At 40.3% G+C, this 15,100-nt stretch overlaps 1 protein-coding gene and 1 long non-coding RNA gene across 2 annotated transcripts in view; both read left to right on the top strand.

Moving 5' to 3' along the window:
- The window catches only part of LOC144647490 (uncharacterized), a 2,080-nt gene extending 1,991 nt beyond the window's left edge, over positions 1-89 (top strand). Inside the window, exon 3 of the long non-coding RNA XR_013569599.1 lies at positions 82-89. This is a non-coding gene — a long non-coding RNA (uncharacterized LOC144647490). The remainder of the gene's footprint in view (positions 1-81) is intronic.
- LOC144646372 (uncharacterized) lies at positions 88-15,068 on the top strand. The gene is made up of 13 exons (XM_078505928.1): positions 88-130; positions 778-939; positions 1,660-1,713; positions 1,936-1,983; positions 2,674-2,738; positions 3,149-3,223; positions 4,204-4,494; positions 5,793-5,927; positions 8,336-8,589; positions 9,456-9,502; positions 9,685-9,777; positions 10,885-10,950; positions 14,495-15,068. Exons 2-13 carry the CDS (start codon positions 820-822, stop codon positions 14,576-14,578), a joined length of 1,332 nt encoding a protein of 443 aa, XP_078362054.1. The 5' UTR covers positions 88-130; positions 778-819; the 3' UTR covers positions 14,579-15,068.
- The last annotated feature ends 32 nt before the right edge of the window (positions 15,069-15,100 follow it).

The raw sequence follows: 15,100 nt of genomic DNA, 5'->3' as shown, positions 1-15,100 counted from the left end.
AAAATAATAATGTTAATTTGTTTCCATAATATACTGACAGTACCAGTTGGTAATCATTAATAATTTGTTTAAAATTCGTAGGAGACTGAGAGATTTTGATGAGGCAATTACTACATCAAAACGTGAAAAGGTAACTACCGGGTAAAGTTTTATTGGATCATGCTCACTACTTATAGTCTCATCTGATATGTGGGTCGATGTATCGGTTTGATAGTTGACGGACATAACAGTCAAGCATTGGCCAATATTTGGGTGGTAGTTGGTCCACACTCGGCTGATAGTTGGCCATCACTTGGCTAATAATATATTGATTTATTGACTGACTATCAATAGAGTGTCGACTGACTATCAACCAACTATCAAGAGTCAGTTGAAAGTCAGCAGAAATGCAGTTGACCGATAGTCTACCTACACTTCCAGGGCCGATAATAAAACCCTATATCAACCGAGTATCGACTGAGCGTTGACTGACTATCTGCCTACTATCAGTTGATGTGTTAAGCGACTGTCAACTGTATCAACTGACATATTGGACAAGATTACCCATAGTAAACATGATCCATTTTCTAAGTGCACATGTCTGTTGACATTATACCTAAAATCTTTATAATAAATATTGCCTTACTACTCTAGGGGCTTATTTAAAACTCCCTTGGAAACCTGCTGTTTTTTTGAGACCTGCTGTTTAATTGAGAAAATGCAGTACTGTGTTTAATTTTAAACTGATTATCCTGGAGGTGAATAATTATTAATGTTTGGCTAAAATTTTGATATCAGGAAACCTTAGCTACAAAGCTGGAGTCACTGAACAAGGGAAACATGCAACTCAAACATAAATATGAAGAGTTGAAGGCCATGAGTATTCCAAAGGATGAGCTGATTGCGAAGCTGGAGAATGAGATGAGAGAACTGTCAGGTTTTGTGGAAAAAACAATCAAGGTACTTATTAATTTTAGATGATCATACAAGCTAAGGAGAAGCTAACAAAAGCTCAGTGCATACAGGTCCAAAGTCGAGTTAAAGGAGGCGTAGGTTATGCGTTGGGCCTAGTGGCCCCTACTTTCCGGAGCTTATCCCGGTTTCTGTAGCATTAAGCGGCTAGGAGTGTTTCTACTCCCCCTAGATGGGATGCTAGTCCATTGCGGGGTTCCCCCTAGCAGTGAATTTGCTGGTAACAATTCATACACCTGGGTGAAGAGAGGCACAATGAAAGTAGTGTCTTGCCCAAGAATACAACACAGGGACCCAGCTGGCCAGGGTTTGAACCCGCAACGTTCAATCCGGAGTCCAGTGAGCTAACCATTAGGCCATGGCGCCTCCCACAACTGAATGAGATGTGCCATGACCTAATAGATAAAGCAATGGACTCTAGAACAAGTAGTCCACGTTCAAGCCCTGCTAGGCTTACTGTCTTGTGTTCTTGGGAATGACACTTAAATTACTCTGACTCACAGTGCCCAGCCCTCTTCACCAAGTTTTACAAATGGCTACTGGAATTATTGTTGGCCAGGACAACCTGATAGAATGCTGGGAAGTAACCTGCAATGGAAACATATCATTCAGTTGGAGAAGCAATGTTGTAGAGCCATTTAACTAACGGGTTTAATTTAATAATGGAGCCCAAGATTAAGATGTATTGTAAAATTCTGACTTTTGCAGGAAAAGGCAGAAGCTGAAGGGAACAGTAAACGAGATAAGGAGCTTCTTCAAAGGGTGAGAATGTGTACCTAAGGTAGTGCTGTGTAAACAGTGCTGGTGGTGTAGTGAACTGTTGTGTAGTGTGGCATGCTGTGGTGTTGTTAAAAAATGTATGTTGGTGCTTAAAATTCTCTTATTTCACGCATCATTACCATGAAGAGTAGTTACTGCAGTATTAGTTAATCTTATTTAGTTTCAATACATTTTGTTCTGGCTAAGTTTAATGTTTTTCTACAGATGTTGGTGGAATATGATGTTTTAGCCAGGGATCACCAGGATTTGATGGTAATTAAGTTATATATTATTATAATAAGCATATGTCAGATGTGAAAATGTTAGTATTTATTTATTTATGACAGGAATGAAAGGCAGCATATGGCAAAGTAGTTTAGGCTACTGTATTTTAAATTCTAATGGTCCCTGGTTGGAATCTGCCGCCATGCCCATAGCCGAACCTGTTCTTGGTAATCCTGAGTGATAAACTCCTCCTCCTTGCTACATAAATAGCCAACTGGTATGCCGCATCCCTGACAAGTTGGGACCCTCCGCAAGTTTTGTGATTTTTTGTTTCTGAATTACACCTACCTCTATTCACATATGAATCATTTCATGAATATACTTCACATCATTTCACTCCTCTCACGGAAATTAATAAAATTTATAAACTCACAATAATTGACCTTGTTTCCAATGTTTGGCTTCATAGTTCAGTTGGTAGAGCATTGCACAGGTATCGCAGAGGTCTCAAATTTGAATCTTGTTGAAGCGCTGCAATTTATTTCAGGCTTCTTTAATTTCCAATTACTTAAATTGAGAAATTTACTGCCATCTGTGAGGGTCATTTCTCATTTACATTTACATTTGTAGTTCATATCTCAATTATTTCATATACTTCAAATCATTTGTTCAAACATTTAGGAGTATTAACTGGACCATATTGCACTCACAAGTTTTTCCTTGTGTTTATTTTGGCAGAATTCCTCTAAAGCTATACATGATAAACTTGACCTGTCACAAAGTGAAATGACAAGCCTAAGAGAGTGAGTGTTTAGTCTGTATTTAAGTATTTCCAAGAAATATTAACATCTAGAAACAGAAACATGCACTGTATGTTTTTATGTACATGTACAATGTTTACATTTACCGTTATGATTGGATTTAGCGCCCTCCTTCCAATTAGCGCCCCCTTCGGGGGTGCTACCTGTGATAGACTAGCATCCCATCCAGGAATGTGACAGGATGTAATACTTCTAAAGTTGCTTTATAGAACAGTAACTGGAATCAAGTGGTAAAAGTTAAGTCACCTCATCTAAGCATTTGGATCAGAACACACAATCTTCCAACCTAAAACACCTGATAGTGTGTGCAAGGCACCCTGATTCTTGTTTTCGTTGTATTTCTGCCACAAGATCATGGTTGATACTATTCCTTATATATACTTTTTCTTCAGGACCATTTCAAAACTTGTCCACAGAAATAACATTTTGGAAGCATCTGCAAAAGAAAATCTTATCCGGGAGAGCAGGTTTGTAAAGAGTAGTATAAGTTTTTGGCTGCATGCTGAACACTAATTAGATGCGTGTTCTTCATGACAGGCATCACAAAGTGTCCTCATTAATAAAATTTTACCAAAACACACCAAATTCTGTCAAATGTGAAGTAATATGGAATTAAAGGAAATGTCAAATAACACAGTCAAACATTAAGTACTCATTAAACAATACTTACGTTAAATCCTGGACATAAGTGATAGTTGAGGCAGCATGCTTATTTTCTTGATAACATGATATATCCAAGTCCAATCTTTTTGCTTGTATGTGACCAGCAGTAATAATATTGTACGTTATACAATTGTCGTGCAAAATCGCATAATATAAAATTTTGCTTGTTTATGCTACACTCAGGACTAGGAGCTGTTAGTAGACGTGCAGATAAATATATCTAGAGCTTGGTAAAAAAAAATTCAAGGATGTTCAATGATCTTTCAAAAATTTTCAAGATTCTTGCAGGATCTTGCGAATATTCTTAATGTTCCTACAGAGAATTGAAACTAGAACCTGCTTCGGGGTAAAATACCCATCAAATACTAAAAGGATCATTAAGGCCGATTTACACGGTACGATTTTGTCGCATGCGACATGCTTATGACAGGCCTTCGACACGACTTAGAAGTTGTAGGTTTGATTTACACGAAACAATTCGTGTCGCAATCCTGTCGTAAGCATGTCGCAGGCAAGTCGCATGCGACAAAATCGTACCGTGTAAATCGGCCTTTACAAAGATCTTTTCAAGGATCTTTGCTGAGACCTTTGTCATGAACTATGCAAGTTCCTCATTGTATAAACGATCTCATAAGATCTTACAAAGATCCTCATTCTTAAAAGATCGTTATTTTTAAGGTTATTTGGTATGTTGACTAAATATATTGATGTACAGATACCAGTATATCCAGATGTTTCTAGTAGCTGATAGTGCCCTTTGCCATTATTTGTTTGGTCTACACAGACGCGTAGAACAACCCACGAGCAAAAACAAACCGTTTACTGGACGAAAAACGTGGGACCAGTCCACCCCATTAAAGAAACGAGGCCACCATCCTCAATATCAGCTCAGCTCTTACACCGCCGCGGACTCAGGGAGAGACACCCTGGGTTCTGAGTTGGGAAGCTATCAACCACATGACAGTACACTAGCCACACCCAGGATGTTGTCACATTCTGTCACACCAGCTGTACCAGATGCGACAAAAGCATCAACATCTTCTGGAAGGAGACAGCTGGATTTCTCATCTAGTGGGTAAGTCAAAGGCAGAATGTTTAATATGCATGCTATCCCGGGGGGGGGGGGGACTCCTATATGAAACAGACGGGGATGCTCGTCGGAAATTTTGAAAAGAACCCCTAAAGGAGACCAATCTGGGTGTGGGTGAAGCTTTTTTTGACCCCTAAAAGATACCAAAAAACTAAGTGTGGAATTTTATATTTGTATATTTCTTCGTGTGTAACCCTAGGCGAGACCATTTTGGCTAAAATTGCGTTTTCCTGCACCCTGCGGCCTCCCCCGAGGCGACTCCCCGGGGGGGGCCCCTGCCTGGTGTGCCCCCGTGGGTGGGGTTCTCGGTCCTTGGGTTCATTTTGCTCCTTTTGGCTGTGTTCCCGGTGTGTCCTTTGGGTCCTTTCTTGCTCGCCCAGCTCGGGTTTCCCATTCTGTTCAGGTTGTAGCGATTGTGTGTCGCCGTGCGCGGTCCGTTTTCGAACGCTTCTCCTCCCCTTTGGGTGTCATTTTCGGTTTGGGCCTTGGGTCAATTTTCGCTTTCTCTCCTTAGATAGGGTCAGGGTGCCGGCGCCACCCCTATCTGAATTTTGGGAGACCCCCCCCCCCCCCCCGGGGGAGCATCCCCATCACTTTCATAAGCGAGTCCCCCCTTCCCGGGCATGCTATCGTGCGTGAGAAAGTGGACTGCCTTTTGTTGTGCGTTCAAATGATCTATGCCCTCACTTTTTTCACTTTTTTGTAGAAACTTTGAGGTTGAGGATGAGATTGACCAAAATAAGGACCTGCTTAGAACACACCAGATCATAAGCTTACAAGCTTCACTCGTTTTTGTATTGAGCCCTAAATACATGTACAATCTACAGCATAAAAAAAATGTAACATTTGAAATATCTAGTCAGTATATAGTACACAGTTCAAATGAGTCCAAAGTGCTTTAACTATGCATATTTGTCAGTGAAATCTTAAATTTCTGTCATCTTTCATATGATTCCTGGTCAAATTCGCATCATTTTTCTGAAATCATATACCACAAGTTTTAAAAAAAGAATATTCGGTATTTTTTCAGCCTCAGCTCAAAAACTACACGTTCTTTTGTCAAAAAGGTAGCCGCCGGTAGCAAAGACTAGTCAAGGCGAGTGGTACTAGTGATGCCGTCAACATGAACAACTTTAGACAGAAAAGTGAACATTGAACTGAAGAGGAATGAAGAGAGAGGAATATAAATCCACTTAAATTGACCTGGAGTGAATGGCTTTAACTAACTTCGACAAGGATTGTAGCTCACATTAACTGTGTTTCTAACTTTTCTTTGTTAAAAGGGCCAAGGCTTCAACTCCAGCCAGTCAAGGCAAAAGGAAAGGCCTTGCAACCAAGGAGAATCCAGACACTTCCCAGTCAGCCCCTTACAGCGCACCAGCTGGAATGGTCGTCAAGAAAACTGATCTCCTTACCAGGTTAGAACATGATGCTCTCTTTATAATTTTTTTTAGTCTTCTTATATAGCTGTCAGTAAATCCTATATTGTCAGCGCAGCTATTTTTTCTTAATTTCTTAGAACTGTCCAATTTGGGATTAAATTTGGATAGTTTCGAATAGGACTTTCAGGTAAAATGCACGTCACACTGTCCAATTTAAGAAAAATTGGACAGTTTTGTCTCAGCCAATCAAATCGAAGGAAAAGCGACATGTGACGGATATCAGCCAATTAGCATTAAGCATAGCGTCAGCCCGGTAAACTTGTCGCATTGTTAGTCGACAATGGCGGAATTTTTAAGGCAAGTTTGCTACGTTTTTCCATTCCTTTTGAGCTTTCCAGCAATAGTAACAACAAAGAGAAATTTTCTACGTTGTCAGAGGAGGAGCTAGCTACACTAAGAAGCAAAAACTGAGAGCAAAATGCCTCTAATAGTACAAAACTTGGGTGAACGTAAGTGCAGCGAAGGGAAGCAAAAAATCTGTCAGATATTCATCGCCACTAGCTGGATGTGTTATAAATTCTTTGTCGTTTATGCTGAAATTCGAAAAGAAAACACGGCCATGAAGTATGAACGAAATAGTGGAAAGGAGTATGTCAGATTCAAGAAGTTGTAAAGCTCTTCGGACACTTTGTTTACGACTTTCGTTGATTGATGCAGTGTTTTCACTCACTTTGTAGCAAGCTTCGCAAACTCAGGTGAATAAAATTGCACTGTTTTGTTTAATTTTTATTCGTGAAGACAATGCTTTGAGTGAGTTGCATGTGCTGTGTTATGCCTACTATTGTTGAATGTTTTTCCCGCTCTGGACATATAAAAAAGTTTATTATTTACGCTGGATTGATTGACTAAAAGCTATATAATTAATATGTAACCGGACTACATGCTTGTCCAATTTGGAAATCATTAGATTCAGAAAATTCCTCTGACAGCCAAATTGGACTCGGCCTACGGCCTCGTCCAATTTTGGCTGCCCTCGGAATTTTTTTCATCAAATTATTTCCAAATTGGACAGCATGTAGTCCAATTACGTATACTAATATTATTATTCAACAAATGCGGGCGCTGCCCATATATGGTCAAAATGTTAACGTTATCTGTCATCCGTACATAACAATATCCTGCGATATACGTAGGTTGCGGATTCGTCCGAATCTTGTAAAGCGCTGCATAATGACAGTTTTTCTATCTGCAAAATGTGTTTCGTTTACAATTTGTTGAATAATAAAACAATTATCCTGCTCAATCTTGCGGAATATCGTCTGATTGCCTCGGCCTACGGCCTCGTCGGCTAAGTATCAGGCGATTCCCGCTCGCAGGATAATTGTTAACTATCCAGGCGCGGATCCAGAAGATTCAGAAATGGAGGCCGGGCAGTAGCAGTTGCGGCGTGAGAACATCCACCCGCCTGCAAGATCTTAGGGAAGAGAGGGGGGGGGGGGGGGGGGGAGGGATGCTCTCACAGAAATGTTAAAAATCTAAGCTTCTGAGATGCACTGCTGGGGAAGATAGATTATTTATCTTCTGGACGTATAAGTATCCGAAGATGTGTTGGTTAGGAACAAATTTAAATTACGCATCTAGGATAACCTTCATCCAGCAACTTTTCTAGAGGGTCTATTAAAGGGGGTCGTACAACCCACAAACCGTTGATACCGTTGTTCATCCTAGACCGCAAAAAGCTTTCGTTTTCTCCTAAAGACCGAAACCGCCATAATTTCTTGACTGTAAAATGCCAGATAAATAGGAATGTACCAGCAAACGGACACTAAAAATTGGCATAAACTGTCAAACCGCAAGAGTATAATAGACCCCCTTTCTATCTTATACAGGGTTCGCACAGTCTTGAAAAGTCCTTGAATTTTAGGGGTAGTCCTTGAAAAGTCCTTGAATTTTAGGGGTAGTCCTTGAAAAGTCCTTGAATTCCATTTTTACTTGAAAAATCATTGTTCAAATTTGTTTGTAAGTCTTTGAAAAGTCCTTGAATTTTTTTCAACTTTGAATGTAGTGGGGTCGAAAGAGAATTGCTTTACATAGACTTTGGATTTTTCCCGTGTAAAGCAGCTTCAAACACTGAAAAAGCCGGGTGTAAAAGCAGCTGATACAGGGAAATTGAGAAGCAAAGTAATCCAACTGCGCACATGAGTTCAAATGTCAGTGAAACAAATTCACCAGCGGTTTTGTATAGAACTTTTAATTGTCCTGCGCATGCCGCATGCATTTTAGGCATTTAAAAACCTTTAAAACCTGTTTGCTTGGACTAGGAATGTGCATTAATGTACCATCTGTGAAATTACATTCCTGGTAGGTGGTCCTTAAAAATTAAGTGTCAACCTTGAAAAGTCCTTGAAAAATGGTTGCAATTTTTTGTATGAACCGTGTTATAGGTTTGATGTGGTGTTTGAAGACAGCAAGTCCGGTGAAGAGATGGTCCGTACGCACACTGGAAGAACACGACGCCTGTACGGCGAACCTGCACAAACAGAAACAAGCTTTGTAAAGGGAACGGATGAAGCCACCGGTGGTATTGCCGACTCAGCATTTAGTTCGGTTCGAGACGACAGAGATGGGAGGTTGTTGGCGGTAGAAGACTGGGAGAGTAGTCGAAGTGAACCAAGAAGATCTAAAGACAAACAAAGCGGTAAGATTTGTTGTTGTTGTTATTTGTTGTTTCAAAAAGTACAAGTTTATTGGCGGAAAATTTTTCGTTGTTGCAGCGACATTGTTGCAAAATTTCAACCAAGAAGAAATCGTAGCCAAAAAAGCCAAAAAACGGTGTACAGCACAGGAAACATGTAGCCAGTGCGAAGCGCGCGAAAACATGTAATCCAATCGCGGGATAACATGTAACCGCAGCCAAGCGCGGGAAAACATGAAACCACAGCCAAGCGCGGGAAAAAATGTAACCGCAGCCAAGCGCGGGAAAACATGAAACCACAGCCAAGCGCGGGAAAAAGTGTAACCGCAGCCAAGCGCGGGAAAACATGAAACCACAGCCAAGCGCGGGAAAATATGTAACCACAGCCAAGCGCGGGAAAACATGTAACCGCAGCCAAGCGCGGGAAAACATGAAACCACAGCCAAGCGCGGGAAAACATGTAGTCACAGCCAAGCGGGAGAAAGCATGCAACCTGTTCCAAGATCGGCAAAATATGTAGCCCGTGCCAAATGATGTGGGGGGAAGATGTAACCTGCCGGTGTCAATCGCGGCAAACACGCAACCTGTGCCATGAGCTGCAAAACATACAGTTAACTGTGCGAAGCGCGGGAAACATCTAAGCGCGGGAAAACATGTAACCAATGCTAAGTGCGGGAAACATGTAACCTGTTCCGAGAGAGGGAAAACACGCGAAAGTCAAGCCATGGCTGGTTTTTGTTTTCTTCTGATTTGTTTAAAGCTTGTTAACTCTTATATTGGAAAAGCGTGTTGCATGTTTTTTTAACCAAAAAAACTCATAAAAGAAAAATAATCGTTTAGGTTTATTTTGTTTTGTTCACTTTCCACAGTAATGTACAACGTCGCTGAGAAAGAGTTTGGTGCTAAAACTGGTCAGGTAATTGCTCTAAAAGAAACTTAAATGTAAATTGAACAATTTTGCTGAATCATGAGAAAAAAAGTGTTACATTCCTCTGGACTTAAAAGTCATGAGCAGGTTCTAAAATTCGTTGGTTTATTTCCTTTGTATCAACCAGTAAGGTTTTAGAGCTAAGGTTTATATGTGGAATTATTTTGTAGCCAGTAAATAAGAACAGAGACGAAGAAAATGATAAAGAGAACGTCCGCCTTATGGAAAGGAAGTTTTCAATGCTTACTGAAGAAAGAAAACGGGTAAGTAAGGGCTGCGCGTACCGTGTTTTCTCGATTAAACGCCAGGTTCCGAATAAACGCCGGGTCCCCGAGGTGGAGTTGAAAATAGGCCCCTCAGGTATTTATTTGAGGTATAATACCTTATGACATGAAATTTTCGCGATACGTTAATTTCGCGATTCCAAAATAATCGCAAAATTAAAGTGACGCGAACAATAAGTGTCGCGAACATAACATGACGCGAAAATTAAGTGACTCGCATTATGTCAATAATTGAGAAAAATAAGTTTAGTACCACTGAAGAAAGGAATTATCAATCTAAATAGATGTTGTCGTCAATTGACTCAAGAACAATAACTCATGCACGTATTTGTAGACATTGTGAAAACTGCTTTGATGTTGCTATTGCCGAGATTTAGTCCCGCTCTTGCGTTTTTGTTAATTTTGACGTTATTTTTCATTTGATGAAGTCGGTTTTTTTAATTGAAGGGCATGTAAAATGATATTGCAAAGAAAATGTAAATTGTGTCTTACTCAAAAACGTGAAATTAAAGCGATTCAAAATACAAAATTTTCGCAAAATCGCGAAATTTAAGTGTCGCGAAATACGCGCACCTCAAAATCGCGAAATTAAAGCCGGTGTCGCGAGAATTTCATGTAATAAAGTAAGCTGTAAGTATATTAGCCAGATACATTTTTGAAAGAAATAACAAATAAAAACCGTTGCTTAATGGAAACCGGGCTCGAATAAACTGCGGGAGTCAAATAAACGCCAGGTCCACCAGGCCAAGTTTTAAATAAAGGCCAAGGGCGTCTAATCGAGAAAATACCGTGAGCCCTATTAAGGTGAAGTTCTTCACGGTTTGTCTTTGCAAGCTTGAAAAATTGATCTTTTCCGAGGGCCTCCAACTTTCAATGGGAAGTAAGTAAATATTTTACCGAGTCACTTTTCAAATGGTCTTTTTTTATTAGGGTAATTTTTACTGTCAACCGATAAGAAGGGTCTCGTTGGGCGAAAATTGAAACATTGAAAGGCTTTTCACTTCCCATTACGTCATTGCCCTAAAATAGGGTTTAATATATTAATAATGACAGTAAGTCAACTGTTTTATTTTCCTTTAATTGCAGCTTGAATCTACTCTGAGTCGAATTCCGGCTACACAGAAAGTGTCGAAACGAGCAAAAGAGGATAAGGTATAAGTTTAACAAACTTCTAGTCCACTTCCGGGGGGAGAGACTCCCATATGGGTCCCATATGAAAGGGGCGGGAAGGTTCGTCAGAAAATTTGAATAAAACGCCTTAAAGAGACCAATCTGGGCGTGGCTCAAGCTTTTTTGACCCCTATAAAAAGTAACAGTTTTCATGCCTGATCGGTGTCCAAATAAAGGTAATGTACATGACGGCGTTTTTATTTCCTCACGTCCAACTCTAAACGAGACCTCGACGGCTTAAAATATTGAGCACCCTAAGTGAGACAAAAATCGCTAATTTACACCCCTAAGCGAGACGACAAGCATCTCCGTCCCTTTCATATGAGAGTTTCCCCAGGGGTTCAATTTTATTTTGATGATCTATTCCCCTCTGACTAAAAATATGTTTTCTTCACCCGCGTTTCAAGTTTTTCAAGCCATTGATTAGCAGTTTCAGTTTGTATTAAGCATGGCAGCTTCGGATTTACAGGAAATAAACATGCGCCTATGCCACGTGGGTTTCGAAGGCTTTCCTTGTGCCACTTCCGATTTCGTTGAAAGGTTATGATGTCGTCTCTATTATGGCTTCGACCCATTCTACCCCACGCGTGCTAGGGAAAAGCGAAGCCTTTGGTACACAGGATACCATTGGCCAACCAATCGATCTTTTACAACGGCTCCTTTATTTCTGCCCCCGCTCCACTCTCCCACAGGTGTGCGTTGTCTCTTTGGCTTCCGTGACTAATCGTTCTGATAAGAAACAACCACACATGAGCCAATAATATTTATGATTGTCACTGGCAGATGCACAATGCTAAAAAAACGTATCGGATTCCACTCAAATTGTTGCAAATGAAAGCCATTTATGTTAATTATACCCTTGCATGCTTCACTTGACATCATAAAATTGTATTTCATTTATATCATACCAAACATACCTACTTTCGTGAGCATAACAGTCATTTATTCAAAAGTAGAAGCCACGAAGACCTTGAAAAATAATGAAGATACTAGCTTTACCATCGTGTCCGTCCAGCTGGTAAAAAGAATCTTTTGAATCGCGCTGTATGAGACCTTACGTGCAAACCTCAGCCTCAGGTGTGCTAAGATAACACCGGAATTCTTTTTTTCAACAAAATAATTATAGAGACGCCGACTACGTGACCCTGTCTGAGAGGTGTGTCACCTTATCCAATTTTAATCTTGGTTGAGTTGCGGATTTTTTACACTGTTAAATTTTTAAAATAAGCCCCACTCCCCCGAAATAAGTAACCCTATTAAATCTTAGACACAAAAATCCCTCCGTAATAAGAGAAAATAAGCCCTCTCTACTATAACCCCTTGGGCTATGGGCTTGCATTTAAATTCCGCTTTAAAAGAAAGAGTTAGCATTTCGGACTACAAGCCCCCATTGCAGAGCTTGTTTTTCATTTTACGTTGCTAGAGAATGCTAAGAGCTACTTTAGGACTTGTTTTGGGTTTCATATCCTTATGTCTAGAGAGTTTTACTTTGTAGTATTCATGCACGCTCCAAAACTTTTCAGACACAGTACTCCGTCTAAATAGAAACCCAAATAATTCGGAAATGCAAATTTCCATCCCAAAATAAGGGCCCAGCCCTGTATTTAAGCCCTCCCAAAAATAAACCCACCTAAAAAGGACGTTGAGGTTGACGTGGTTTTTTTTCCTTTTATTTGTGATTGGTGAGCAATGATGCGAATTTTAGATTGATTAAATTCGTAACGAGTAAAAAATTCACAGCTCTAACTCTCAACACCTCCGGAAAGGAACACACGCGAAGTTTAACAGGAAATTCGGTTTATTTATGCGAAGCAATTTTTAGACAAAATTGGTCAGAGTTGAACTGAGGAAGAACAACATAGGAATGTCATGCCGAAAGGCAAGGACAAAGCATGGTGTTGTATATCTCCTAGAACAGCCAAGATTTGTAAACAGCGCAGCTGTGAACGTGGAAACTATTTCCTGAGCTTATAAAGTACCCTCCAAATACTGAGATCGGAATACTTGCAAACTTCAGAGCGCCTTTCTTGTACACATATAAAGTCGCAGTGCCGTAGCAAGGGTTAAATAAGTGGGGGGGGGGGGGGCACACGAGCACCGGAGGCGCAAGCCGCTAGGGGGGGTTGGGGGCATGCTCCCCCCGAAAATTTGTCTGGGCTTGGTGCTATTTCCGCGTTCTCCAAGGCTATTTGTGATTTACGATTCGCATTTGAGACACTTTGGACATTTTTGCATTTTTACCATTGTTGTCACGATCTGGTTTGTTTTAGTTTTGGCTGTTTATTGTTGTGCATCTTCCTACGACATGAAAATGAAAAGAAGTACACATGTTATTGTTTCCCTCTTGGGAGATAAATTTTATTTTCAACATTTTATACGGTCTGTTTTTACTTTTGGGAAAAAACTGGGGGGCACGGGCCCCCGGCCCGGCCCCTCCCCTTGCTACGGCACTGTGTCGTGCTAAAGCGCATATTACAATTTTCCTCAAATTTTTTCGCGGACGCTTGTTTTAATTTTAGTTTAGACATGGGCTATTCTCAATTTCTGAAGTGTTCGCTTGAGCGAGTTCGAGTGTTAGTTCTACGTAAATTCTGGGAATAGTTTGGTTATATTTTTCTCCCAGTACAGGCAGAGTACAGGGTAAAGCGCGCAAAACCAACGAGGGACAAATGGCGCGCGGCTCTCACCCCAGACCCCTCGCCGTTTTTTCCACTCGCCGTTCTTTGCGTTGCTTCCCAACTAACCGAACGCCTGGAACAGGCTAGCGAGTGACTTCCACTTCACTCACGATGGTCGCGAACACTTACGCATTCTACGCTCAGTCTCTGAAAAAAGCAAAATTGTTACCATCGTTCCTAAGGTCGGTTTTCTCTTTTCTATTTCTTAATCAAATTTGAGTCGCGTAGCCGCTGCGACGACATTTCGCGCAAGAAAAGAGCAAGAAGACCTGGGACCAGGGTTAAAACTGACTTTTCGATAGTCTAGATTTATCTAGCCTGCGAACAGTTAAGTACACCGCCCCTGTAATCTTTGACAAAATCTTGGCGCCGTTGCTTTTTTTCTACTTGTCCCGACCTCTGGCACCCAGGGTTGTTTTTCTCACTTGAATCATGAAAATATTTAGTAATTCCCCCTCTCCCCCTTTACAATGTTGTGTATCATACAAACAAATACACTTATGTCCAGGATTGAACGCAAGTATTGTTTAATGAGTACTTCATGTTTGATTGTATTATTTTACATTTCCATATTACTTCATATTAGACAATTTGGTGTGTTTTGGTGAACTTTTATTAATGGACACTTTGTGATGCCTGTCATGAGGATCGTGAATCTCACTTGCGCTCAATCCTGGACGTATCGGGTTCATTGCGCTATCCAACATTGCAAGGGGGGATAGGGGTTGGTGTGCCAACAACTTTTGTCATTGATTGTAGGCTTGCTATGCGAAATCATACAAAATCCACCCTGTAGGATCCTGTAGAATAACATCTAATTGTCGCTCTCTTTCTCTTTCTCTCTCTAGGCGTATCTCGAGAATCGGCTCTATGATGTTGTCAAGGACATTGGAACTGTTAGGGATCAACTTAGAAGACAAAATGTACTTTGAGTGATTGACCGTCACAGCCTGGCCTCGCTAATATTTGGACAGTTTCTTCCGCTGCGCATTTTAAAGACGATTCTTTCAACATAAAAATGAAAGGACACTATTCGTTATTTATTTTTCATTTATTTATTCTTTGGAGCAATGTTTTGTATTCAGAAACTTTAAAGAGAATAAATCCTTGCGTACATCGAACAGAACATAAAATTGAACATACATTTTCTTATCAGGTTTTTATTTCTCTGCTTAATTAAAAACAATATTGCTCTTTAAAATTTTAATTTTTTTTTCCCGCCATGAACTTTTGACGGAAATTTCTGCCCTGGAGATTTCGAGAATGAGTTTTTAATGTTTTAGCATATGCCACTCAAGAAAAAAAGGAAAAAGCTACAGTCAGTAGGTTGATATCGTTTTTCCTTTGATACAAATAACGTTTTAACTTCGTGGTTTGTTAAGGCTGTGACGACTTTTGCCGATAAAATTATTGTTTTCTTTGTTTTTGTTTTGTTCTTTTCTCTTAGAGTTCTG

This window comes from Oculina patagonica, chromosome 3, assembly GCF_052425735.1.
Source record: "Oculina patagonica isolate OP01 chromosome 3, crgOcupat, whole genome shotgun sequence".
NCBI lineage: Eukaryota > Metazoa > Cnidaria > Anthozoa > Scleractinia > Oculinidae > Oculina > Oculina patagonica.
This window is presented reverse-complemented; position numbering and strand designations above follow the sequence as displayed.